Source organism: Lissotriton helveticus, chromosome 2_2 (genome assembly GCF_964261635.1).
Source record: "Lissotriton helveticus chromosome 2_2, aLisHel1.1, whole genome shotgun sequence".
In the NCBI taxonomy this organism is placed as follows: Eukaryota; Metazoa; Chordata; class Amphibia; order Caudata; family Salamandridae; genus Lissotriton; species Lissotriton helveticus.
In genome coordinates, this window is record NC_136060.1 from 167470817 (window position 1) to 167497007 (window position 26191).

At 48.4% G+C, this 26191-nt stretch overlaps 1 protein-coding gene across 6 annotated transcripts in view; it reads left to right on the plus strand.

The window, feature by feature from the left end:
* Positions 1-26191, plus strand: part of ATP8A1 (ATPase phospholipid transporting 8A1) — a 1103292-nt gene that overhangs the window by 143189 nt on the left and 933912 nt on the right. For all 6 annotated transcript variants that reach the window (XM_078678248.1, XM_078678246.1, XM_078678250.1 and 3 more), the window contains exon 4: positions 16724-16822. In XM_078678248.1, the coding sequence (XP_078534374.1) occupies positions 16724-16822 (99 nt within the window). The remainder of the gene's footprint in view (positions 1-16723; positions 16823-26191) is intronic.

A 26191-nucleotide genomic window follows, 5' to 3' on the forward strand; every position in this document is an offset into this window, starting at 1 on the left:
TATTTCAAATAATGAATAGGAAAAATACGGTAGACGTTTCATGTGGGAGTTTGTTGACAAGCGCTTTGTAAAACAGTGTATTCAGTCCCATAGCCCACACATAGACGAAACTATGCGCGAGGACCACAGCCAATCATGTTCTCAGAACCAAAGTAAATGTTTTATTTCCCATATGACTCTGTTGGTAATTTGTGCTCGTCGACTTAAAGAAATTGTAGTCTATACAGAGAAAAGAGGTTTGCTGTGACAACTAGCTTATTCAATTTAGGGCCGGCTATCTGTCAGTGACATATTCTCATTTTCAAAGTAGGGCTTTGTGCGTTATTTCCATTAGACACATTTATTATGAGGAAAGGAAAATACATGTTTAAAAAAAACTAGAAGTAATACATGTAGTGCTTACTTGCTTGGTATCTTGTTCCCGAATCCCAGACAGCTTTCAATTTGTTTAAAGCACATACATTTAATATTGAATATGTTGAATACTATTGTCATAAATACCAAATGTATGTTTAAAACAGGGCAAGAATTCAAAAGAACACTATATAAGAATGATTTATGAACAGAAAGCCCTGAACTGGATATGTTGTGCTGGGTTTCGTGGAGGATCTGACAAACCGAGGAATTATCTGTTAGTAGTAAAGAAGTGAAGGTGCTGACGCGCAGTGGTATATACGTATGATTATACCAAAGAGCCAACGATGAGGTGGACGTGCAGAGCACACTAATTACTTCAGAGAAGCCAAGCATTGGATGGTCAGGAAGACTAATCCATATCCTGCCACCACTTGTATGCGATATCTCAAATGAGAGACCAACGATTGAACAGGCATTACCATAACGCCTTTCTCTAGCTCTGATTTGAGTTTTTCTGCAAAGATTAAAGGGACATAAAGTTTGCATCCATTTGTCTAGCATCTATCTGTCCTATCATTTGTTCACCCTGTGCATTCCCCTGTGTGTGCTGGTTTGCATGCTGTCTGACTGTACTTTGTGCAGGGCTGTATTTATGTATCTGTGTTTCTCTATCGTGGCCTGACTCGTTGTTATTTTATATTCTGTTTTGCTATATGATTTGTATTGCTCCAGCACACACCTAAAGGGATATCCTGGTGCAGCTGGTCGAGTTCAGAGAGTAGAATTACATGGTGGGGGTAGAAATATGTACTGCAAGAAAAATGAAGAGCCAGGTTTTAAGACCCTTTCTGAGCAATGGGGGGCTCGATGTTAGATGCGTTTTCATGGGAAGGGGTTTGCGAGAAGGAAGCAAGGTAAGTAAAGGAGCGACCACCATTATAACCAATGAATGCGGCATGTATAGATGAGGGCCTGCTTGGCTGATCTGGGAGACCTAGATGATCTGCAAAAGAATATTCTACTACGCAAGTAATTGGACCCTGTTGCATAGTATTTCATGGACATGACCTAGCAATTTAAAGATGGCACATTAGCAGCCAATGTTTAGTCTTTAGAGTGGAGGAAGAGGGTGATCTGCTTGGAGGATTACAGATCATGTGGGCAGCTGTACTTTGGATGGTGTGCAAGCATGACAACAAATCAACTGTCCTGCCTATATACAGAGAATTCTCATAATCCAGGTTGCTGGTGATAAGTGCCTGAATGATGTTTATACGGCACTGTATCAGTAGTCAGCTGAAAAGCCTGCAAAGTAAACACAGGATTCCATAACCTGTTCTGCCAACGGCAGTCAGCTGGTCTTTCATGGACAGCGTAATATCAACTATAATGCCCTGGTCCCTAGCCGATTTCTTAGGAATTGGGGCAGGGCTGAGACTGAGTGTGCTTGGCTACCTGTTTTTCTTCCAAATAGTCATCTTTGCCAAACAGGATCACCTCTGTCTACATCTATGTGGAAAACAATGACCAGCAGTCCACACGGCTGCATCTTGTAGCCTTAATGTTTTCCAATCAATATAAATAATTGTGCTTTGTCTGCATAGGATACAATATCAATGCCTTTGGCTCTTAAAATAGCCATCAGCAGGTGTTAAAGATTTTTAAAAGCGCCTGGCTCAAAGACCATCCATAGGGGATGACACAAATAATGGATGCAGGATCCAACTTAAAGGGGTATAGGTGAATTCATTGTGTTCTGCCTGACAGGAAGGACAGAAGCCACTTGCAGACCTTGGAGTTTATAGGCCAGTCTTGTGCAGCTGTATTATCCGGATGGCTTGTGACAAACAGTGGCAAAGGCTGTTGAGAGATTGAGGAGGATGAGCACATCAGTTTGCCCTCATCCAGACTTAGCCTGATGTTATTGTTCACAGCTGTCAATGTAGTTGCATTGCTATGGCTCACCCTAAACCCTGATTGGGACGCATCCAGCAAGTAGTTCTCCTCCAAATAGAGTGATAGGTGAGAGCCGGTCAGTTCTTAAAAACTTTTGCTGGAAATGTGTGTAAAGAAATCAAGCAATAGTTTGCTATGTTTAAGGGATTTGTCTCGGATTTCTTAAGCAAGGAGAGCGTTCTTCCAGTTATTGGGATATTCGGATGAACAAAGAGATCAGTGAAAAGGATTTGTTTAAAATGGGTTAAGTAAAGTGACAATGGAGGAAAATAAATAAGGCAAGGGTCTTCAGGAAACCTTGTTCTAACCTTATACATGGCTTCCTTCACACTGTATTCTCATAAGTTCAAACAAAACCAGGGGAGCAATTGATGTTCGATAGGGCTCTTCCTTTTCGGATGGAAGGGGGTCAAGAATAGTTTGAGGGGCAAAGCTAGATAGATGTTATGGATTTTTCTTTTTCTTTGAAATCTAGTGTCAAATAAAAATAAGAAGTAACGGAAATGGCCTGCTCATGTGCAGAAAGATGAGCAAGTTCTTTCACAATATTAAAGATTTCAATGGAGGAGTTCTTACTTTCCTCAATTCTTTCTGTGAAGTGCATTCTGGGAGCTTGGCAGAGCATTTTATGGTACCCATTAAGATTGAGTTTGTAGGTAGCTTTGTCAGCCTAAGATTTAGATGGACTCCATTGCCTTTCATGCTTTTTCACTCCTTTGTGCATGATTTCAGCTTTGAGGCGTACCGTTTGCATTGTATCCATAGCTTTCACCAAGGCTGAAATGAACTGGGTATTAGCCACATTAAGATTGTTTGCATTATTAAAATTAGGCATCTGATGTTCTTCAGCAAGATTTTTTTTAGCACATTTCTTCCATAATCTGTACTTATACGTATTCACTTTCAAAGGAGTCAACGGATAACAGTGAAAAATATGTTAAAACATTATTAAATAGTGTTTGAACGAAATAGGATGGACTGCTGAGTCCACAAAAGTGAGTTTATGTTGGTACATTATGGGAATGTCCTGCTAAATGTGTGGTACCAAATACTCTTAATTCTAGATTTAGGCCTCCAAGTTGTCCCTAAATTTAATGTTTGAAATTTCTGACTGCTCTTCAAAGTGAAAGCTTAAATCTTCAAGAGTTAGAAAATTATCAAATTTAAGAACATTTAGGGCCAATATTTCTGCCAACTAAGCTTCGATCCTCTACCTCCACTGATTTTTGCTTCGTCTTTCTTCTGCTCCATTCTTTTCTTCCCTTGCTTTGCTAGCCCCACCCCCTCAAGTTGGCTAGCTATCATCGGTTCTTTGTAGAAATATCTTTTTTTTTTTAGAAAATTATTTCATTCACAGATTTTCTTCATGCACTGTCTCTTGTTACCTCCAGTCTCTTTCCTATTACCCTAACCCCACAGGTTTGAGGTGGCTATAGAGGAACATAAAGTGCCCCAGAAGCAACTAACATAACATACGTTTTTTGGTGTGTAGATTTCCACCATGTCCAAGAAGACTTCTAGATTCAAGCCGTGCAGCGCCTGCCACTGCAGCATGTCGGTGACGGATCCACACTTGGTTTGTGTTTGGTGCTTGGAGTGTGACCACGACTCAAAGTTGTGCTCCGAATGCCAGGCCATGACTCTGAAAGCTTTGAGGGAGCTATACCTAAAGCTGCTTGCGGCCTCGCACCGCGTTGTTCGCTCCGGAGGTCTTGTTCATGGTCCCGGTCGAGAGGAAGGTCCAGGTACCACTCTGGGAGACCCAAGGTTTCGTTCTCCCACTCTAAGTCTTTGAGTTGGTCAGGTAAGAAGCACAAGAAACATAAGAAGTTGAAGCATGGCTTGACTTCTCCCTGTCCATTGGCCATCGCGACGGAGGAGCTTCAGAGTTCTAGGCCTCGTTCCTCTGAACTTGGGCCTGGGTTGGCTCCACCCTTCCCAGTCTTTCCAGGACCCCTGCCCAGCTCATAGAATTTTATAATGCCATGTGCATCATACTTGGACGGCCTGACTCTACCGGCATGCCTTCGGGCCCTGGAGGCACAGAGGGGGCTCCATCGGGTTCTGGCCTGGTAGCCCCAGCTCTGATGCCCCCCATAGATCCAGTGATGGATCGCTCCCTGGTGCCGGTCCAGACGCCAAGACTTCCGGCGCCCCAGCCACCTACTGGTGGCGCCAGCCCCATTCTTATCCCCGACGATGCTGAGCCGGATCGGTCACAATAGAACCCTTGGATTTGGGTAATTTCCTCAGCCCTATTCTGAAGAGCTAGGAATGGAGAAAGATTGGGAGTGGTCACTGGACTCTTTAAAATACCAGCATTACTATGACATGGACTAGTGTGAGGAGTTGGGTGAGGCCAGTGGACTGGATACCTCTCCAGATTCTGGCCTGCTTTCTCCCATTACCGTGGCTACGGAGGAGGGAGCATCATACACTATGGTGGTGCGAATGGCACCTGAGGTCCTGAGGACCCCCCCCCCCAAAGTAGCCTTTCAAACCAATCTCAGGCCTCTGCCATTGCAGGGCCTGTGCGCGCAGTGTCACTGCCGCTGTGACATGGCACCTAAAGTGTGTGCCCTGTCCGTGACCCCCCTTTTACTACATGTCAGTCACCCCTAAGGTAGGCCCTAGCTAGCCCTATGGGCAGGGTGCATTGTAGGTAAAAGATAGGACATGTACCTTAAGTGTGTGAAATGACCTGGTAGGGACAAACAGCCATTTTGGTTTCTCACTACTGTGGGGCTGCCCTCCCATAGGAATGCATTGGGGATTCCCTGATAAGTGTTTCAGTGGTAATCCCCGATATGAGAGGTGCAGCGTGGTCAAGTTTGGTATGTTTGGAATAGTGATAACAAATGCTACGCAATGGTGTGAGCAGATTTATTATAACTATTTTAGAAATACTTCTTTTAGAAGTTGGCATTTCTGCCTGTGTGTCTGCCTACCTAATGTGAATTGCATGTCTGGCTTTTGAGTGACAGAAGCTGGGAGGTGTGTGGCTCCAGGAGGGGCAGGGTGAGCCAGCGCTAGGCTGAATGGGACATCTGCATTTGGAGTAGGTGGGAGGAGAAGTCCCTGGTCCATGAATAGGATGGGCCCTGCCCTAATGAATGCTGGTTCTGCCCCCTTGTGGTGTGTCTAATGACGAGCCCTCACCTAGCCATGGGGAAGAGGAGCCCTGTCAACAGAGTGCTCCAAATCCCCCCTGAACCAGTTGCATCTGGTTCCCCCAAAGCCCTGTGCTGGCGCCGACAAAGAGAAAAGGTGTATTAATACTGGGGCTGTGACCCCATGGAAATGTGCTGTTCCTGGACTTTTGGGGGCCTGTTGCTGGTGGGGCCCAGGAGGAACCACCATGGGGGCTTGCTTCCCTGCTGGAGTGCCCTGTATGCTGGCCTCCCTGGGCCCAGCTATGCCCCTTGAGCCTGATGGACTTAGCGCCTGGTGAGCGCTTTACTTTTTATCCTGAAGAGGAGCGTGTTTGCTCTGCAGCGCTGGGCTGCCAGAGCGTCCAGAGGGGATCCTAGCCTGGGGATTCCCATGCACAGCGTAAGGAGAACAGGTGCCCACTCCGCAGTGGCTGTTTCTTGGAGCGCGAGCCCACCCCACGATTGCAGCCGCCTTCGTGCTATTGTGCTTAGCAGGAGCCCACCCCGCAGTTTTGAAGAAGAAGCGGGTGCCCACCCCGCAGTTGAGGTTCTCAGCGGGAGCCCAACCCGCACTCGCCGCAGGAAAAAGTGGAGAGAAGCCCGAAACAGGAAGTCAGGCATTCTCAAGGCCTGTTTGTGGGTGGTCCGACCTGCGAGACCGGAAGAAAAGGGCCGACCGGAAGCAGAGAGGTGCGGCTGTTGTTGGCAGGGCTACCGGAAGAACGAGGAAAGACCCGCGTGTGGCCGCAAGCAGGAAAGTGTGGGTCTAGCGGGACCCCACCCCTCCTTCGTGACCCTGCCCCGCGAGTCTGATGTAGAAGTCACGGATCCCAGGAGGGGGCCCGGGTGAAGTCAGGAAAGCCTCCCCAGACCAGCCCAGTGAGAGGGGCACAGTTGGGAGTCCAGTCGAGGGGGGGTGTAGACGCACATTGCCGGTGCCTTCCCCCCTGCAGTAGAGACGTGGCCTGAGCTCCCGTGGGCTAATGAGAGCCCCGGGTGCCCGCCTGAGAGTGCCGGTCAAGTGAGGGCTTTGCCTGGCACACTGTCAGTGCCCATTTACCGAGCGGCCCACAGGAAAGCAGGCCGCTCCAACGTTGGGGGCACTTGTTTCTGAGAGTCCCCCGAGTGGGGCTCCCCCAAGTTCAGTGGTGCCCACGCTGATTTCTGGGGGCTGAGTCTAAGCCCTGCATTGGAGCTCCGGCGAAGGGAGCTAAGCAGGCACGGTTAGTGTCAGTCCTGATCCCAGCTGCACAGCACAAGCGCGGGTAGCTGTCAATGTTGGCCATGGTTGTTAGAGAGTCCCACAGTGTGTGCCCATGCCTAGAGTAACTCCAAGCCTCTACAGCACTTAGTGACAGCTGCTACATTTAGGGCCGGTGTATTGCGCCCTTTTCATTATGACTGCATTTGCAGCTGAGCCCTGACTTTGTGGGACCTAGGGCATTTGAGCCCAGAGAAGGCCAGTTGGCCTGGGGGACAGGTTGGCTGTTGGTATGGTGCAAAGCTCTAATGTGATGCCCCTTTCATCATGTGTTTATGCCTTCAGATATGGCTATGAGATCTAGGCGTAATGTGATTCATGCGTGATGTTATGCCTACAATGATATATGTATAATGTGATTTATGTACCATGGTTTATGCCTCTAATGATGTCTATGCTTCTTAGGAGGTTATTGCATAATGTGTTTATGCTTAGGATGGTGTCTAAGGCTAATGAGATATTGCTTAGGTCATTATTGTACCAGTAGTTACTGGCTGTGGTTTATACTCACTGTTGGACTTGGCCCGCAGGGCTGGTTCACCCCTGAACTTTTTGCCTTATGTGTGACCCTGTGTCAGTGATTTTTGGGTCTCTGCGCACTTTTCCCTGGGTCCCAGAGTGAAAGTGCGTGCGTGTAGCATGGCTGGCCTGCCCTCCCATAGGAATGCATGGGGAATGTGTGTGTCCCTAGTAGTTCCTGATGCATGGGGAGTGCAGGCTCGAGTTTAGTATGTGTAAACTCGTGAGAGTGAATGCTGCGAGATGGTATATGCGGCATGTATGTGTCTAGAAGGGAAGTGCTATTTCTGGACATGGATGTGCGTGTGCTGTGAGGGTGCTGGAGAGTGATTGGCTGGAGCTGGCTGGCATGCCAGGCTCCACGAAGTCTGGATGGGTCTGCCCGGTGGTGAGTGGGAGATTAGCATGAGTGATGTGTGGGAGGAGTGTACCTGTGTCCTGGATGGGCTGGGTTTTCCCCACACAATGCTGGCTCCGCCCCCCTGTGGTGTGTCTAACGACCCTAGCCTCCCCAGTGAATGAAATGGGTGGTTGGGCCATTAAGAGTGCTCCAAAGCCAGCTGAAACTGGTTTTCCCCCCACCCTGCACCTTGAAACAAAGGATTTGTTACTATAAGAAGGGGCTGTGTCCCCTTGGAAAATGTTCTGCTTTGGGATCCTGCCAGAGGGGGCTGTTGCTGCTGCTGGGGCCAGGAGGACCGCCACTTGGGGTGTCTCCCTGCCTGGAGACCCAGTGTGCTGGCTCTGGCCCAGCCTTGCCCCCCCTGCCTGCCTCCAGCCCCTGCTGGAGCCTTGTCCTGTCCTCCAGTGCTGGGGAGCACTGAGGATTCTTTGCCTGCAGCCTGAGAGCGCTGCTCTCTGCCCTTCAGCGCTGGGGAGCGCTGGAATCCCTGCATAGCGCTTGGAAGCGCTTTATTTTGGCCCTAGCGCTGCGAGCGCTGTGAGAGCACAGCCGGTGCCCACCCGGCATCTGATCGCCCTGTGTGGCGGTTTGACGGCGCGGGTGCCACCCCGCTCATTGCCGCTTTGTTTGCCCATTTTTATTGGATTCACGAGGGAGCCCACTCCTCGGATCCTGGGAAGCCGCCTGCCTGCCTAAGAAGCGAGCCGCCGCGCTGCCCGCGGCGACCCGGAAGTGGTAAGCGGCCCGGCCAATCCCAGCGCGGCCCAGGAAAGGCCGACCGGAAGTCCCGCCTCCTCAGCCGAGCCGGGGAGGGAGAAGCTGCCGGCCGGGTCCCCGAGGCTCCCCGAGTGGAGAGGGGAGCCCCGGGACGAGGGGAAAGGAGCCCCGCGGCGAGAGGAGCCGCCCTGCAGCCCAGCGCCGGTGAGTGTTGCGAGAAGCGAGGGGAGGGGCGCCGGGACACGTTGTCGGTGTCCGCCCCCCCCCCCGCCCCCCTCAGCAGCGTGACCTCGCGCCCTTGTGTTTAGAGCCAGAGAGGCTCTTAGGGGGCATTTCTCGTCCTGAGTCCCCAGAGGGGGGGACTCCAAGCGCCCCCACGTGTTCGAGGGTCCCCCGTGAGGGGCCCTGACGCCCGCATCATTGTTGAGGAGCCCGGAGAGGCTCCTGGGGGCCATTTTGTTCGTAGAGCCCAGCGAGGCTCCTACATTGGCCCCCCCCATTTGCTCTTGAGCCCTGAGAGGCTCCCCCGCCCAGATGTCGTGTCACGAGCCCTGAGAGGCTCAGGGGCATAATTGTGGTTCAGAGCCTAGTGAAGCTCTTGAGAGACAGTCAGTTGGGCAGAGCCTGCGAGGCTCCAGCGTTGGCCCATTATTGATGATTCAGCTGCCCAGCACTTTGTGGGCAGCTGCCACGTTTAGGCCCTGACATTTGGACACAGAGACTGTCACAGGTGGTGACTTATCTGAGTTTGGCGCAATTGTGTGCTTTTACACCTCTGAATGTTAATGCATCATGTGTGTTGTTTTTACACCCCTACAGGAATTGAGACATGTAGGTGGTTGTTTTTCTCCCTAGTACAGGTGGTGCTAGTGAGGTCCTGTTACCAGTGATTACTGGTTGTGTGCTCTATTTTCATATTGTGTGCTACACTGATTTTACTGTCTAAAGTGCTATTTCTGAAAGTATTATTTCTAAAAGTGCTGATACCCCTGACAGTGGTCCAAGTGGCCCTGTCCTGTGCAATATCCCTTGTAAATTCCGCCCGTGCCTGTTGGCACAGTGTAACAAGATGTGTGTTTTATCTGATGTATATTTATTATAATACAAAGGCTATTTTTACATAACCTTGTGTGGAGTTTCCTTTGTGGTGGGCCTTTGGTTGTTGTTGCTGGGGTGCGTGCGCAAATACTTAACTTACATCGCCTCCAAGTTTAGCCTTGCTGCTCGCGCCACGTTACCTAGAGGGTGAGTAGGGGTTATCTTGGCGTGTAACTCCCTTGCCCTGACTTGGGTGTGGTGGTCTCTGACTGACTTTGGCGAAAGCCCTGGCCAGCCAGGGATCCCATTTCCAACATTGGCGGCAAGCGGTGGGATAAAGATTTGTGTTTGCGTTGTACCACAGTAGCGGCTGGCCGCACTTCAAAGCTCTACATGTTTAGATAACCACATTTTGGGGATTATTGTTTTTGGTAAAATTCCATTGTTTCTTCCCCTGAAGAGTGTCATTTTATAATTGTGTCCTGTACATTTGTCCCCCGCCCTGCTTCCAGAGTTTGGTACCTGTGTCACTTGTGGTCAGGTTGAGAAGTCAGGGGTGGTAGAAACTGCCTTACCGATCCGAGGGGAGGGTGTGTGTGGATGAATGGTGTGTTTCCCTGGACGCATGAGTGAGTTCTTTTTTTAAGGAGAGTGTGGAAGTTTTGGAATTGTGTACTCCTACTTCAGATTGCTAGATCCCTTGTGTTGCACGTGTCTGTGAACATCCTGTCAAGATGGAATCTCCTTTTAACCTTTGTGGCCTGTTTAAGTACAGTGTGCATGAGTTGGTACGGTTATGTAAGGAGAGAGACATCCCAGTGAGTGAGTCAGACACCCAGTCCAAGCTTAGGGATAACATGATCCTGTGGCAGAAGAGTGACTGGGAGCGTGAGCACAGTGAGAGGGAGAGGGCCCGGACCGCACACCATGAGGGTGGTGGGTCTGAGGGGAGCCCTGAAGAGTCTGATGTGGAGAATGAGTTTGACAGTGAATGGGCGCCAGCAGAGAGCGAGTACCCCCTAGATAGGGAGTCCCTTGCTGGGTCCAGTGTCAGATGTAGCACCCCATCCCTTTCCCTGTCCCCAGAGGAGTGGGTAGATAGGAGAGAAGAGAGGGAGCACCAGCTGGCCATGGAGAAGCTCCGGTTAGAGTATGCCAGAGAGATGGCGCAGCTGGGTGTGAATGAGCGGACTGCAGAGGCTGAGAGGGCCTTGGCCAGGGAGAAGATAGCCCTAGAGTGTAGGTTATCCCCTGAGCGCAGTCTTAATTTTCTGGATCCCCCAGGGAGGGTTGAGTCCAGTGGTGGCAGCTATTTAAATCTCAGTCTAGAAAGTCCCAGTTCCCAGAGTATGGTTCCTGTTTCCCCAGAGGAGGAGAATAGGTTGAGGTTTAGGAACCTTAGGAAACCGTCTCATCAGTCTTGGGAAGACTTTGAAGAGGACTGTTGTGGAGCCCTGTGTGATTGGGTACGGGAGCCCACGAAGTGTGATTGGGACATATTGTTCGATATGTTTCTCAGAGAGCAGTTGCTCAGTTGTTGTTCACCAGGGTTGCGCCAACACCTAGTAGGGTGTGGATTGTCTGAACCAAGTGACCTGGCAGAGGAAGCAGACCGCTGGGAAAGGGCCAGAGGTTCTGTAGAGTCATTGGTGAGTGACTCCGAAAGTAGTGGGTCAGGGATCTTCCAGCCCAGCGTGGTGGAAGAGGCTCAGTGTAGCCCAGCTAGGTCCCAGTATAGTGAGAAGGGTGTAGGGGCTGACTGCCTGGCTCAGTGGAGCAGGAGTCAGTGGGTGGCTGAGAGCCCCCAGAGGCCCGAAGCCCTGTCTCAGAGCCTGGGTGGTTTCTTGAGGGAACACCAGGTTGGGAACCTAGGCTGTCCTGTTAGCCCATTTGAGGAGGATCTCCTAGTGAGTAGAGGACCTGGAGCGTCTGTAACCAGAGCTCCTGTGGTTCTAGAGGCTGGCAGTACCGCTCCGGTAGGGAGGGTACAGGAGTCCAGCGTGAGGAGTGATTGGGGGATGAGTTTCCCAGTGGATGCACCAGTGGACCAGAGACTAGCCAGTTGGGCTAGATCTTCTGGGAGGGACCCGGGTGGCACCACTTCTGGTCTGGGGGATCGTCACGCACTGTCAGGTGGACAGAGGGCGGGAGATCTGCGCCAGACAGACAGTCACACAACAGATGTGTCAGTTGTTAGCCTCAGGGGGATTGTGTGTGAGTCCCCAGAAGTCCTGGAGTGCCAGGCAATTGTTCCACCGAAGGTTTTAGACCGGAGGTTGGATGGCCAGGTTCAGGATCAGCCTGACCTGAAGGGTAGGACGACTGTAACCAGTGTCCTGACCGGTTCTTCTTCCAGAGGAACTTCTCCAGGTGGGAGAGGGCAGACCTCTGGAAGGGGGTGCAGAGGGTGGGAGAGCCCAACTCTGACCCCGGTGCAACCTGAGGGGTTAAACCCTGGGTTGGCATGGCGTTCTAGGTGTCCCCCTCGCACGGGGAGGAGGAACCCTAAAAGAAGAGGTAAGGGGAGGAGAGCCTTCCCTGAGACTCCTGGTCCACCTGAGGTTGTAGACCCTAGGCTGGAGAACCAGTGGCAGTCTAGCCCTGTCTTGCAGACAGGAGGAGTGGAGAATGGCTACTATGGGCCTGGGGTTACTACCCCCCACTTCGTGAGTAGGCAGGAACCAGTGGCACCTGGGTGGCCTAGGGCCTGGTCCTGGCCGCGGACAGCTGAGGAGTACCAGTGGGGTAGCCCAGCTGGTCCTTACAGTAGCTTTAGAAGGAACCCTAGGGGTTCACCGTGGCATAGAACAGGAGGGTGTCCCGGCAGTGGCGGGCCTGCGTCCGTGTTCTATCGCCCCAAGCAGGGAAGTCCATCACGGTGGTGATTGTTCTCCCCTGCGTTTTGGCTGGAAGGGGGTTATGTTGGACTTGGCCCGCAGGGCTGGTTCACCCCTGAACTTTTTGCCTTATGTGTGACCCTGTGTCAGTGATTTTTGGGTCTCTGCGCACTTTTCCCTGGGTCCCAGAGTGAAAGTGCGTGCGTGTAGCATGGCTGGCCTGCCCTCCCATAGGAATGCATGGGGAATGTGTGTGTCCCTAGTAGTTCCTGATGCATGGGGAGTGCAGGCTCGAGTTTAGTATGTGTAAACTCGTGAGAGTGAATGCTGCGAGATGGTATATGCGGCATGTATGTGTCTAGAAGGGAAGTGCTACTTCTGGACATGGATGTGCGTGTGCTGTGAGGGTGCTGGAGAGTGATTGGCTGGAGCTGGCTGGCATGCCAGGCTCCAGGAAGTCTGGATGGGTCTGCCCGGTGGTGAGTGGGAGATTAGCATGAGTGATGTGTGGGAGGAGTGTACCTGTGTCCTGGATGGGCTGGGTTTTCCCCACACAATGCTGGCTCCGCCCCCCTGTGGTGTGTCTAACGACCCTAGCCTCCCCAGTGAATGAAATGGGTGGTTGGGCCATTAAGAGTGCTCCAAAGCCAGCTGAAACTGGTTTTCCCCCCACCCTGCACCTTGAAACAAAGGATTTGTTACTATAAGAAGGGGCTGTGTCCCCTTGGAAAATGTTCTGCTTTGGGATCCTGCCAGAGGGGGCTGTTGCTGCTGCTGGGGCCAGGAGGACCGCCACTTGGGGTGTCTCCCTGCCTGGAGACCCAGTGTGCTGGCTCTGGCCCAGCCTTGCCCCCCCTGCCTGCCTCCAGCCCCTGCTGGAGCCTTGTCCTGTCCTCCAGTGCTGGGGAGCACTGAGGATTCTTTGCCTGCAGCCTGAGAGCGCTGCTCTCTGCCCTTCAGCGCTGGGGAGCGCTGGAATCCCTGCATAGCGCTTGGAAGCGCTTTATTTTGGCCCTAGCGCTGCGAGCGCTGTGAGAGCACAGCCGGTGCCCACCCGGCATCTGATCGCCCTGTGTGGCGGTTTGACGGCGCGGGTGCCACCCCGCTCATTGCCGCTTTGTTTGCCCATTTTTATTGGATTCACGAGGGAGCCCACTCCTCGGATCCTGGGAAGCCGCCTGCCTGCCTAAGAAGCGAGCCGCCGCGCTGCCCGCGGCGACCCGGAAGTGGTAAGCGGCCCGGCCAATCCCAGCGCGGCCCAGGAAAGGCCGACCGGAAGTCCCGCCTCCTCAGCCGAGCCGGGGAGGGAGAAGCTGCCGGCCGGGTCCCCGAGGCTCCCCGAGTGGAGAGGGGAGCCCCGGGACGAGGGGAAAGGAGCCCCGCGGCGAGAGGAGCCGCCCTGCAGCCCAGAGCCGGTGAGTGTTGCGAGAAGCGAGGGGAGGGGCGCCGGGACACGTTGTCGCTGTCCTGCCCCCCTCAGCAGCGCGACCTCGCGCCCTTGTGTTTAGAGCCAGAGAGGCTCTTAGGGGGCATTTCTCGTCCTGAGTCCCCAGAGGGGGGGACTCCAAGCGCCCCCACGTGTTCGAGGGTCCCCCGTGAGGGGCCCTGACGCCCGCATCATTGTTGAGGAGCCCGGAGAGGCTCCTGGGGGCCATTTTGTTCGTAGAGCCCAGCGAGGCTCCTACATTGGCCCCCCCCATTTGCTCTTGAGCCCTGAGAGGCTCCCCCGCCCAGATGTCGTGTCACGAGCCCTGAGAGGCTCAGGGGCATAATTGTGGTTCAGAGCCTAGTGAAGCTCTTGAGAGACAGTCAGTTGGGCAGAGCCTGCGAGGCTCCAGCGTTGGCCCATTATTGATAATTCAGCTGCCCAGCACTTTGTGGGCAGCTGCCACGTTTAGGCCCTGACATTTGGACACAGAGACTGTCACAGGTGGTGACTTATCTGAGTTTGGCGCAATTGTGTGCTTTTACACCTCTGAATGTTAATGCATCATGTGTGTTGTTTTTACACCCCTACAGGAATTGAGACATGTAGGTGGTTGTTTTTCTCCCTAGTACAGGTGGTGCTAGTGAGGTCCTGTTACCAGTGATTACTGGTTGTGTGCTCTATTTTCATATTGTGTGCTACACTGATTTTACTGTCTAAAGTGCTATTTCTGAAAGTATTATTTCTAAAAGTGCTGATACCCCTGACAGTGGTCCAAGTGGCCCTGTCCTGTGCAATATCCCTTGTAAATTCCGCCCGTGCCTGTTGGCACAGTGTAACAAGATGTGTGTTTTATCTGATGTATATTTATTATAATACAAAGGCTATTTTTACATAACCTTGTGTGGAGTTTCCTTTGTGGTGGGCCTTTGGTTGTTGTTGCTGGGGTGCGTGCGCAAATACTTAACTTACATCGCCTCCAAGTTTAGCCTTGCTGCTCGCGCCACGTTACCTAGAGGGTGAGTAGGGGTTATCTTGGCGTGTAACTCCCTTGCCCTGACTTGGGTGTGGTGGTCTCTGACTGACTTTGGCGAAAGCCCTGGCCAGCCAGGGATCCCATTTCCAACACTCACTTACCTGTTCTGATGGTTTTGATATAACCTTGTGTGGAGTTTCTTTTGTAGTGTGCTTAGTGTGTTGCTGCTGTGTGTGTGTGTTGCGCAGACGATGTACACATTGCCTCTGGGATAAGCCTGACGGCTCGTGCCAAGCTACCAAGGGGGTGAGCAGGGGTTATCTTCAGCGTGTAACTCCCTTGCCCTGACTAGAGTGGTGGTTTCTGCCTTGCTTTGGCGCAAGCCTTAGCCAACCAGAAATCCCATTTCTAACAAATATTGTACAAAAGATCCATTGATCCTCTTTCTGCTTTCCTCCCTCAAGTCCTTCTCTTTATTTTGACCCTTGCCTAGCTGGCTCTACTCTGGGCACTCTCAAAGGGTACCTTTTGGCCCCATCTACCTTATTGAAGCTGCCAGACCAACCCTCTTTTTATTAAATCTCCAATTGTAAATAGATTTCTTAAGGGACTTGTACATATGTTGCCTCCTGCCCCTTTCATCATGCCTCAGTGGGACCTTATTTGATTCTTACCTTCCATGTGTGTTCCTTTCAAACCTCTGCACAACTGCCCCCTCCTGCTGCTTACCATAAAAACAGTATTTTTAGTGGTAATAACATTTGCAAGGAGGGTGAGCAAATTGCAGGATCGGTCATCTAAGCCTCCTTACCGGAGCATCTTCCTGATAAGTTGGTGCTTCGCACTACGGCTTCTTTCTTATCAAAAGTGGTAACGCCTTTCCACGTGGGGCAATCTGTCACCTTGCCCACTTTCTGAACCAAAAAGAGAGTTGTCGTTCTACCTTGACCGCACTAAAGAAAATAAATAATAATAAAGGTTGTGCGGTGCAGAAGAGGACTGTCTCATGATGGGTCATCCTCTGCATCTAAATTTGCTACGCTCTAGGCAAAAATCAGCCACCTGAAAGCTTATGGGCTCCACCAGAGCTAAGGCTGCTATCAGGGCTTTGCAATGTGGTGTTCCAGTCCTCGACATTTATCAGGCAGCGGAGTGGGCATCTCTGCACATGTTTACCAAGCACTACTGCTTTTTGACCGCTCTGTCCTGCAGGACTTTCTGGTCTGAACTTGTCTGCAGTCCTTCCTCCGGGGATGGTATTGCTTGGGTCCCTATTCAAAGGTAAGGGATCTGTGGCTAGATGTCTCTATCAGATGGACAGGTTACTTACCTTCGGTAATGCCTTATCTGGTAGAGACCTGATCTAGCCGCAAATTTTTTATCGACCCACCCAACCTCCCCTCACTGTGGACAGGTTTTTAGGGTCAGGGCTGACCCCCTTTCAGGGCCCTAGTTCAGAATTACACCAACGTCCGTGCAATTCATGGCTCCGGGCTTCTGGCGAGAAAAGTAACTTACATCGGTGCACCAAGGGGGTGCCTAGTATAGGTGATGCAAACGTCATAACGGCAGAGATGATGTGTCTTGGAGCCCACCGACGGCCCCTACTGGCGCGCAAGTGTATTGCTCAAAGAAAAATCTTCCTGATCCAGTCTGATGTCTGGGAAATTCAAAGGTAAGGTATCTGCGGCTAGCTCATATCTCTACCAGATAAGGCATTACCGAAGGTAAGTAGCTTATCCGTTAGTGTGTATGTGTATGCTTTGTCTGTGCATGCATTAGACAAAAATAATACATGTTTGCTTGGTAGGAGCTTGTTTCAATTTGAATACTGATAGGACGTCAGATTCTGTTATTAACCACCATCAGTCTTTGAGTAATATAACCTTCAGGTGAAAACATTTGACAATTTAAAATACTAAGTTAAGATGTGAAGGCAGGACTCTTGTAACTATATTTCCCTAACACATTACAAACATCCCCAATTATTTTTTTCACTGACACTTTTGATAACATTTCCAGTAGAAATAATAATTCTCTATTAGATGATTATATCTAAAATGTATTTTCTTGTCTTGCAGCAAATTCCTGATGTATCACCTACAGGGCGTTATACAACATTGGTACCACTTTTGTTCATTTTAACTGTAGCAGCAATTAAAGAAATTATAGAAGACATTGTGAGTATACTTAGTTGTGTATCTATGTATAATTTAAATGTTATTGAAACTTGAGTTTGATGTCAACCATGCAGTTTTTATGCTTTCTGTATTGCCCTACCTGCCTTGACAAAAGGTAGGATGCAGATTATTAATTTCCTCAATCAGCTGCCATTTTTCTTTGCTGTTTCCATTAAAGTTGACTATGGTTGATAGGCTAATGTCAGTGTTTTGTCTTTATAATTTTCTCCTTTTCTAACCATTAGGCGTTTTTTTTTCAAATGTCCCTTTGTACCTGCGAATCTAGCTTGAAATTACAAAACTAAAAAGTGAGAATACCAAGATTTTGAAAATAAATGTAATTTACCCATCCCTAACTGTAACCCTAAAACTGTGCCTAATACTTGCCCAATCTAGCAGCCTATCCCTAATGCTAATATTCATAATCCTATCCCTATGCTTTACCCTCCCCTTATCTTTAATATTACTCTTATCACTAAGCCTAATCCTAAACTATTCTGTTAAAGTATCAATAACCTTAACCGGGTTTCCAACAGTCTACATAACCCTAGCCATATTTCCAACCCTTACCATAGCCCTACAACAAACCCTAACCATAATCCTAATACACACCCTTCGCATAATCCTTGGCCCCAACCTATAGTTAACACTAACCTACCCCATGCCCATTTTAAATGTGTTTACATTTATTCACAATGGTTTTGGACTAACTACTTTTTTCTAACTTTTTATTTTCTAAAATGTATTTTTTGAAATGTGAGTTTTTAGACCTTTGTACTGAATAGGTTGGACCTAATAGAATGCCTTAGTAGTTAGTCTGTTTTTTATTTTTTATTTTCAAGTTTATTTGATAGTTCGAAATATAATATTTCATCATCAAAATACATAAAACAATCACAATAAAAATCTAAAACAATCAGCCTAAAAATATGTACAGTATAAGCATTAAGTGATTAAAAAGCATATATATGCAAAAAAGTCTATTTATACACATTTGATCAACTGTCAAAAAGCTCAGCTTGGGGGTTTGCTATGCTCCTAGTCTCATTGCCCAAGTTATTTACAAGAATCTTGACACTGCCGGATCTACTCACATTGGTGTGTCGCTTTTACAGATTCAATAAGCATCGACAAGAGGCACTTACCACCTACTTCTAGCTTTAGCATAAAGGCGACACAAAAATAGCAGATGTTCATCCGTTTTAATGGCAGTTTTACATTAAAAACATTGGTGTGATCCCTGGTAAGAGCCCACTCGTGGCATTAAAAACAGCTACTAGGAGTATCCCATATCTAAATTGTGCGATAAAAACTGATTGTGCGCGGACAGGACGTATAAAATCTAAAGTCTCTCCAGCCTTACTTATAGATTTGCGAAGCAGAAAGGCACTTGTTAGGCTGCGTGTTGTATTTTAATACTCTCTAATAAAGACAGCTTTCTCATAGGGCAGTTTTTTCACTAATTGTACATCACTATGACGAATAGAGCGTGGGTCTCCCAGAATTTTTCTAGGCCCAAGTCAGACCATGTTTTTTTTCAAGGAGCCCAACTACTTAATTTCAACTACTGAATTCAACCTTAAAATATCCACTAATCGCTCTCTAAAATGGACTAGTTCACTCATACTCCAGATGTGTATCGAGTAAAGCAAGGGTATTAACGCAGCCACCACTGCAATTTCATGTATCCTTAGATCCAAGCGCAGCGGACCAAGAGGTGTTCCCCTCCCTACGCCAGTAAGGACTCTAAGGAAGTTATTTTCCGCCACACTCAGATGCTCTGTATTGGAGTGGCCTCAGAGTTCAGGACCGTAAAGTGCAGCCCCTCCTGGCTTGAGCCTTATATATCTCTACTGCTGGCTGTATCGGGGCCTGGTTAGTCTTCTTCACAAATTTACAGCTTGCCCCTGCACTATTCTTCACCGTTAGGGTGCTTTTTATAATATCTGGTTCCCAAGACCCTGTCTCAGCTAATCTAATACCTAAATAGTGAAACTCATGCACTCTTTCTAGAGGTTCACTATTCACTTTAATAACCATTCTCACCTTGCTGCTCCTAGTGTAGGTCATACATTTTGTTTTAGAGGTGATAATTTCAAGACACGTTTTGGGGGCCCATCCTAGTTTTGGACAACAAAAGCTTGTCATCCGCAAAGAGGAGCGCAAGGATTTTTTTTCTCCTGCCATGAGTGTGGGGGGGAGGGGGAGGTCATTTACACAATTCTGCAGATAGTTAACACATTTGTTGATATATAGGAGAAAAAAAGTTGGATCAAGAATGCACCCTTGACTCACACCTTGATTAACTGGGATAGGCTCAGTCAGTTTCCTACTCGTGCCGCCCCGAGCTCTAGTAATTGCCTTCGTGGAGTAGGATACTTATATAACGCAGACTGGGGGGCTAACTCCCATCTTCAAAGTACACCCCACTATTTCTCTCTAGACACCAAATCAAAAGGGGCACGTTGATCAACAGACTCTAAAAAATGGTCGCCGTTGGCCAGGTCGACCATCCTCCATTCGACAAGGAGTTAACGGAGGGTCTGGTCAACGCACTGGACTTGTGCCTAAAGCCTGTCTGCGGGTTTGAAAGGATGTGGTTTCTTCACACTAATGTAGGAGCTGCTCCAAAACCTATTTACTAGAGACCTTCCGCAGGTTGTCTATAAAGCTGATTGGGTCATAATTTGAGGGGATTATAGGGTCTAACTTTTTTGAAAAAATAGGGGAAATCTCAGTGCCCTTCCAGGACAAAGAGGTGGCTCCTCTTTTAAAATTGCATTTGATGCAAGGTTTATGTAAGTTACCCAGATAGCTTGGTCAGATTTAAAAAGATCAGCAGGGATGTTGTCAAGCCCCGGTGCCGTACCCTGTCCAAATGAAGCCACTGCATGGGCAGTTTCTTCTAGGGAAAAAAATTATTGGGCGCAGGTTGTACTTTAACTTGAAGCTGGCATCTTTAGGGACAACCACTTCCTTTACATCTCGAGATGTTGGGTACAGATTTCTAAACTGGGTGACCAATTCACAGGTTAGAATTAATGACTCAGCTGGTTTGCCTTTTGTCTTTTTACCTAAACTAGCTAGTGACCAGAATTTCTTCTGGTCCTTGGCTGCTACTGCATCCAGAAGCTCCACGCAAGTACCATTTTCCCAATTTTCCCTTGCTGCCTTTATTGTGGCCGGTAGATCGCCCTGTTTTTCCTAATGTCCTGTATAGCTCCATTTTAAGTGCTTCCAACAGCCTTGTTTTTGCAAATCTGCAGGACCTGTTAAACCAACCCTGAGGGTCAATTGGTTTACGATGCCCCAATACTTCCTTTGTAAACATATCCTGTACCTTTGGTAGTACTGTGTGCATTATTCCCCCAGATTGCTTGCATATTTTCCACAGGGGAAACAAGATCTGAGTATAGACCCATGAGTATATCGGGTGAGGCACACACTATTTCCCACTTGACATTCCTCCTGTCCTTTGACGCTGCTAACGTAGTCTGGGGACCGCCCGCTGCAGGACACAATGTTACTGACCGGTTCAGTTTCAATATTAAAGGGTTGTGAGCACTCTCAACTCGCCTACAACTGACAGGTCTCCCAGTTTACTCCATAATCTCACATCAAGGAGGATATAGTCAATGGTACTGTAATAGAACCCTAGTCTAAATGTGAGCGCACATGATTTATCTGAAGGTGCACGGCCCTTACAAGCATGCGCTCATAAGACAGTGTAAGATTCACCACCTGAAGGGCCACTGTGGAAAGTTTTCTTTTTGTTGGGACTATGACCTCAGGATTCCCCATATCAAACCCTCCATACTGGATAAATCTCTGGCTAAACTACTTTGTTACATTTTTTTTTTTTTAATTCCCAGCAAAAAGATTGTGGTCAGTTTGAGAGTGGGTCATCAAAATTCTTTCCAGTATTTGTAAGTTTGAGATTCCTGCTTGTGGCTAACTCTCCTATTTTATATATTAATTATAAGGGTCGATTTAGGTTCTATCCCTTACAAAATTAAACCTTGGATGTCTGGGAAGCCTGTTTTGAGTAGAGAGATTGAATATAATAGGGTGGTCCCTACCAGTATCAGGTGCCTGCCAGAGGGATGCCCTGCTGCAGATTTAATGTCAGGCACACTATAGCTCTTATACCCACCCTTATGGATTTGATCTATTGTCCAGGTCTCTTGGAGTAAGCAGATGTCATGGACATCAGTAAACCTGCACCAGTCTGGATCACCTAGTTTACTACTTATACCTGTGATGTTCCAGCACAGTAAGATTATCTGTGAGGATATATGACTAGGTGGCGGGAAACTATTACATCCAGCATCTATCTGGAGGCACTCTGGTTCTTCAATTACTCCAGTATCTCGACACCAGCTATGGCTATGGTCACCTAATACGCCAATGCTTACAATGGGGGATCTGATCTCAAAGGCGGCAAATTCAATGCCAGGGCATGGTGGTACACTTGGCACTGCCTCTTCTGTTATCAACCTGGGTAAGAGGAGAGGAAGTTCCTGCTCTAACCGGTGGGTATTGACGTTCTATCCTTCATTTCTTGCTGAAGCCATGATGAGTCATTATCTGAAAACGGGGGAAAGCCTGTAGTTATCTCTTAAGTGGTGATAAAAGAAGCTTAGCAGTAGAAGAGAAATATTAGTGCCTAGCACATCCGAATGTAAATGACCAGCTAACAAGTTGTACACAATGCTGGAGTGTCTAAAATTTAAAACAATACAATCGCCCGCCTGTGACTTGGTCAGGGGCCCAACCCACCCTCCTGACCATCAAAATATGATGGGCATCTGAGTATGTGAAACTAGTGTGGGTACAAAGCCAATGCAGGACCTTGTTTTTCAATTCAGTGAATGACTCCTCTATGTCCTCTGCTAAATGGGGCACTTTTTATTACACAGTCACATATGGTGCAGCATCAGGTGGCTGATTTAGACAATTTGGTTTGTAATTAGCAATCTGTCTCTCACCTGTGCAAACTTGTGCCCTTCCCTTAACATCCCTGTCCCCCTTGCTCCACCTGCTGCACTTATGGGCTGCCATTTGTTTTAGCACATTGATCAGGGATGGAGTTCATACTGTCTCACCCGGGTTGGGCACTGCCTGAGAGAAATTGTCCTTATTCATTTGGGAAGGGGTGTAGTGCTCAGCCTCCTAGCATTCCGTAACTGGTGTGGAATCAATCTTCCCTAACTCAGTTTCTATGATGACCAGACGCTCATAACTAGGGTCTAGTATGCCCATTACAGCTGTGGTCAAATTGTCGCACAAGTCCTTTTATGCTTCATACAATTTATCCTGTTCCCCTGCCTCAGGGGCCTCCTACACAGTAGGTGCAGAAACAGTCTTTTGGATTTGGTGCCTTGATCACTTCTCTTCCTTTTGCCCGCTGTACCGGCCGTTGCACCCTATGCTGCCCCACTACATAGCTGCGGTTTTGATTGTGGTCCTCTAAATTCTTGGTCTACTGCGAGGTCGACATCCTTTGGTTTTTCTATATAACCCCCACAATGTAGGCTGGCACATGTGGTTTCTGCATCTATCATTTCTAATTCTGGTGTTCCTGAAAGAGACTCGGGGGCACAAGGAGGGTGGAAGGATGGCGGAGACCAGAGTGGCAAGTGGTGCTCCGCTAACTCGATTTCCCTGCTAATTACACCTATTGCTCTCTGCAAGAAGTATTCGAGAGTACAGCCAGGTGGAGATTTTGGGCCACTCTCCAGCACCTTTCGCTTTCTGATCATAATTCAAACAAACAAGGGTATAGCCATACAAATGGATATAATAAACATACACAGTACCTGCAGTGACCAAGATGAAAGAGGGCGATGACAGGTGCTGGACTGGCCCGCCTGTGGCCTGGGCTTTGCCCGCGCCCGGCCCTTGCACATCCTGCTGGAAGTATTGTAGCACTATATGTGCGGCAGTGGTGCAGGAATGCTGCAGAAGCCCCTCCTCACTGGGCTGGCTGGATGCAGTGTTCCCTGGGACTTTGAGTCCCTTGGCAAACCTCCTGGCCCCCAACAGCAAGCAGGAAAGTGTCCATCGTGGCAGGAGGTGTTGTAGAGCAGTTAGAAATGGGGCCTCTAGTTGGCAGAGGTAGGTACCTATGTCCAAGTAGGGACCCTTCTTCCTGTCAGGGTAAGGGGGATACATTTCTACAATAACCTATGCTTAACCCCTTGGTAGCTTGGCACGAGCAGACAGGTTTATCTCAGAGGCAGTGTGTAAAGCATTTGTGAACACATACAGTAATTCACTGAAAACACTACAAATGGACACCACACCAGTTTATAATATAAGTCATCTTTAGCTAAACCAAACAAGACCAAAACAGCAAAGAATCCACAATACAGTAATAAAAATATGACTTTCAAATGTAGAAATAGTTCAGTTCAAAGCAAATTGCAGATGCAACACTTTTCAAATAATGTCCCTTGGATGCGTTGCACACACAAACAAAAAAGGTTGCAGGGTAGGTGATGCGTCGGTTCCTTATACTCGGGGACGGTGATGCGTCGGTTCATTACTGCTGCGCATGGGAGGTGATGCGTCAGTTCCTTACAGGAGAGGCGGAGTATGCGTTGGTTTCTTACTGCGTGAGGGGGTGATGCGTCAGTTTCTTACTGGGTCCCCCAATGATCCGACAGACCTGGTGCCTTGATGCGATGCGACGATTCGGTACGATGCGTGAGTTCATGCAGCCACACAGCAGAGCTTGCGTCGCTTTTGCAGCTCCAACAGTCAAAACAACCTCCAGAGGCCCAGAACAGCTACAGGCACCTCTTGGCAGGTCAGAACTCCCAGCAAGGAAGTTCAGGGGAGCTGGGGGGTGAAGTCTTTTTGTCCCGAAGACTTTAGAACAGGAGGCAAGCTCTTCTTCAAGCCCTGGGAGATCTTCCTCAAGCAGGGGACACAACAAACAGCAAAGTCCCTTTTCCCTTTCCTTGGCAGAAAGTAGCCACTGCAGTCCAACCCCAGACAGCAAACAGCACAGGGGCAGTATTCCTCCTCAGTTTTCCCAGCTCTTCTCCTTGGCAAAAGTTTCTATTGATTTCACAGAAGTGATTTAAAAGTCTTGGGTCTGGGCCCCTTTTTTATACAGTACATCTCTTTGTTTTCTCCTGGAGGATGTCCCAGAATCCTGGAGGGGAGCACTACTACATCCAATTTACAAAAAAGGGCCAAGAACGGACCCTAGGAATTATCGTATGATCGCCTTATTGGACATTGAGGGTAAGGCCTATGCAAGCACTCTTTTGACGGAACTAGTAGCCTGTGTCAGCAAGGAAGATCTGCTTCCTACCAGACCGGGTTCCGATCAGGAGCCTCCACCTCGAATAACATCATTGCCCTTTCATACTTAGTACACCAAACGAGGGCACATAGTAATCAGCCACTTTTTGCTTGTTTAATCGACTATACAGCAGCATTTGATGGGGTAGATCGCAACATCCTATGGAAGAAATTGGCCTGTTGGAACATCTGCCCGAAACTGTTTTGCTGTATTCGCAAACTTGGGTAAGAGTTAAACTCTCTTGTGAATCTGTCACAGCAAAAATCATCACAGATCAAGGGTTAGAGTAGGGCTGTGTCCTCGCCCCGCTGCTCTTTAATCTATACACAGAAAACTTAGGTAGCACTCTGCACGGAGCCACCTTAGTGACTCCTAGGATTGGGAGAACTAAGATCCAGCTGATACAATATGCGGATGACTTGGTCCTTTTGGACTACACCAAAGTCAACCCCCAAAAAGCATTAACTGCACTCTCAAAGTTTGATGTTAAAAAGAAGCTGGTTGCAAATCCAACGAAATTCAAGATAGTGATCTTTGGACACCATCCGAAAAAGAAATTGATGAAATGGAGTTTGGGCCCACTAATATTGAACTGTACTCAAACGTACAACTATCTCAGAGTTTGGTTCAGTGAAACTGGCCATTCACAGGACCACCGCCATAAGCTCCAGCAGAAAGGAAAAATGGTTACCTATGCCATCTGTAAACTTCACGCCGTTTTAGAAAGTCCGACAACAACGGCCATTAAACAAGTCCTGAGGGCAAAATTATTGCCTTCCCTCAATTATGCGAAACAGGCGTTTCCAGGCAAATTGTATTGTATTGTATGTTGTTCTTATATAGCGCAACTGTCACCCTGCGGGTATCCTGGCACTTTGGAAGAGAAACCTAGTCAGATGGAATTAACAGATTAGAAAGCTGGATGATAGACGCCGGGATTTCAGACTTTGGGCAAATAGCCACGTCTTTAGGCTCTTCCTGAAGCCTATCAAGGAGTCTGCTTGCCTAATGTTCTGGGGCAGCTCATTCCATAGTCGGGACGCTACTGTACAGAAATTTGAGCAGGACCTTGAAAAGATCCACTGTGCAGCTTTCAAAAAGCTATTTTGCCTTCCAGCATGCACTAGGAATACTTTAATTCGCCTGGGATTTAACCTCAATCGGCAATCCTTGGAAGAATTGGCGAACTTGCAAAATACTTTTATCTAACAACTGTGGCTCCAGAGAATTCAATGAAGACTGCTATAAACAACATTTTCCAACAACCTGGCAACCCATGGTCAACTGGCCTTGCCTCAGCCAAAGAACTTTTGAAACTAGCCACAGTGAATTGGGATCCCACAATAATTAAGTATACCACCATTAAGACATCAATAAAAAAGCATGTAAGATCATTCTCTCGTATACTGGACATTGAAGCTCTGACAGCTAGAGGCTTTTACGAGACCCAAATCTCCCCTCACACATCACATGGCCTCAAACCGCATCTTACACAGCCGGTGGGGAGGCAAGCCCTTCACAGGATTCTCGCAGCCAGACTACATTCGCCTCCTCTAAAATATCTGTATCCTTCAGTGAAAGTAAGACCACCTGTTATGGAGTGCCGCCTCAGCTATTACAAGTGTGAATCACTGGCCAACATTCTGCTATGCTGTCCAGCTCTGTTGCCAGTCTGCCAAATTTATCTAAGACCCGTTTTTCTCCAACTGGGCATGCAGACGGCTAATGAGGCTGTTCAACAGTTATATTTGCTGGACACAGTGAAGCACATGGCCAATTTGGCTAAGTTCATCTATCACGCCCACCAAGATCTTATGGACAGGTCAACCTTGGCACCGCGTGGAATCTTTCTGAATGAGGGACCCACGCAATCTGGCCCTCACTGAAAGTTTGCTTTGACGCATCTAAAGGACTAATACCAATTGTATTTTATAAAACAAAAACACCAAATGGTGGTTTTTAGGAATAAGACGTGTATTGGTTTTTATTAATCACACAAATAAAAGAATCATGGTCATTGTCATTGTCCAGGCCCAGGGCTCTGAGCCCAGTCC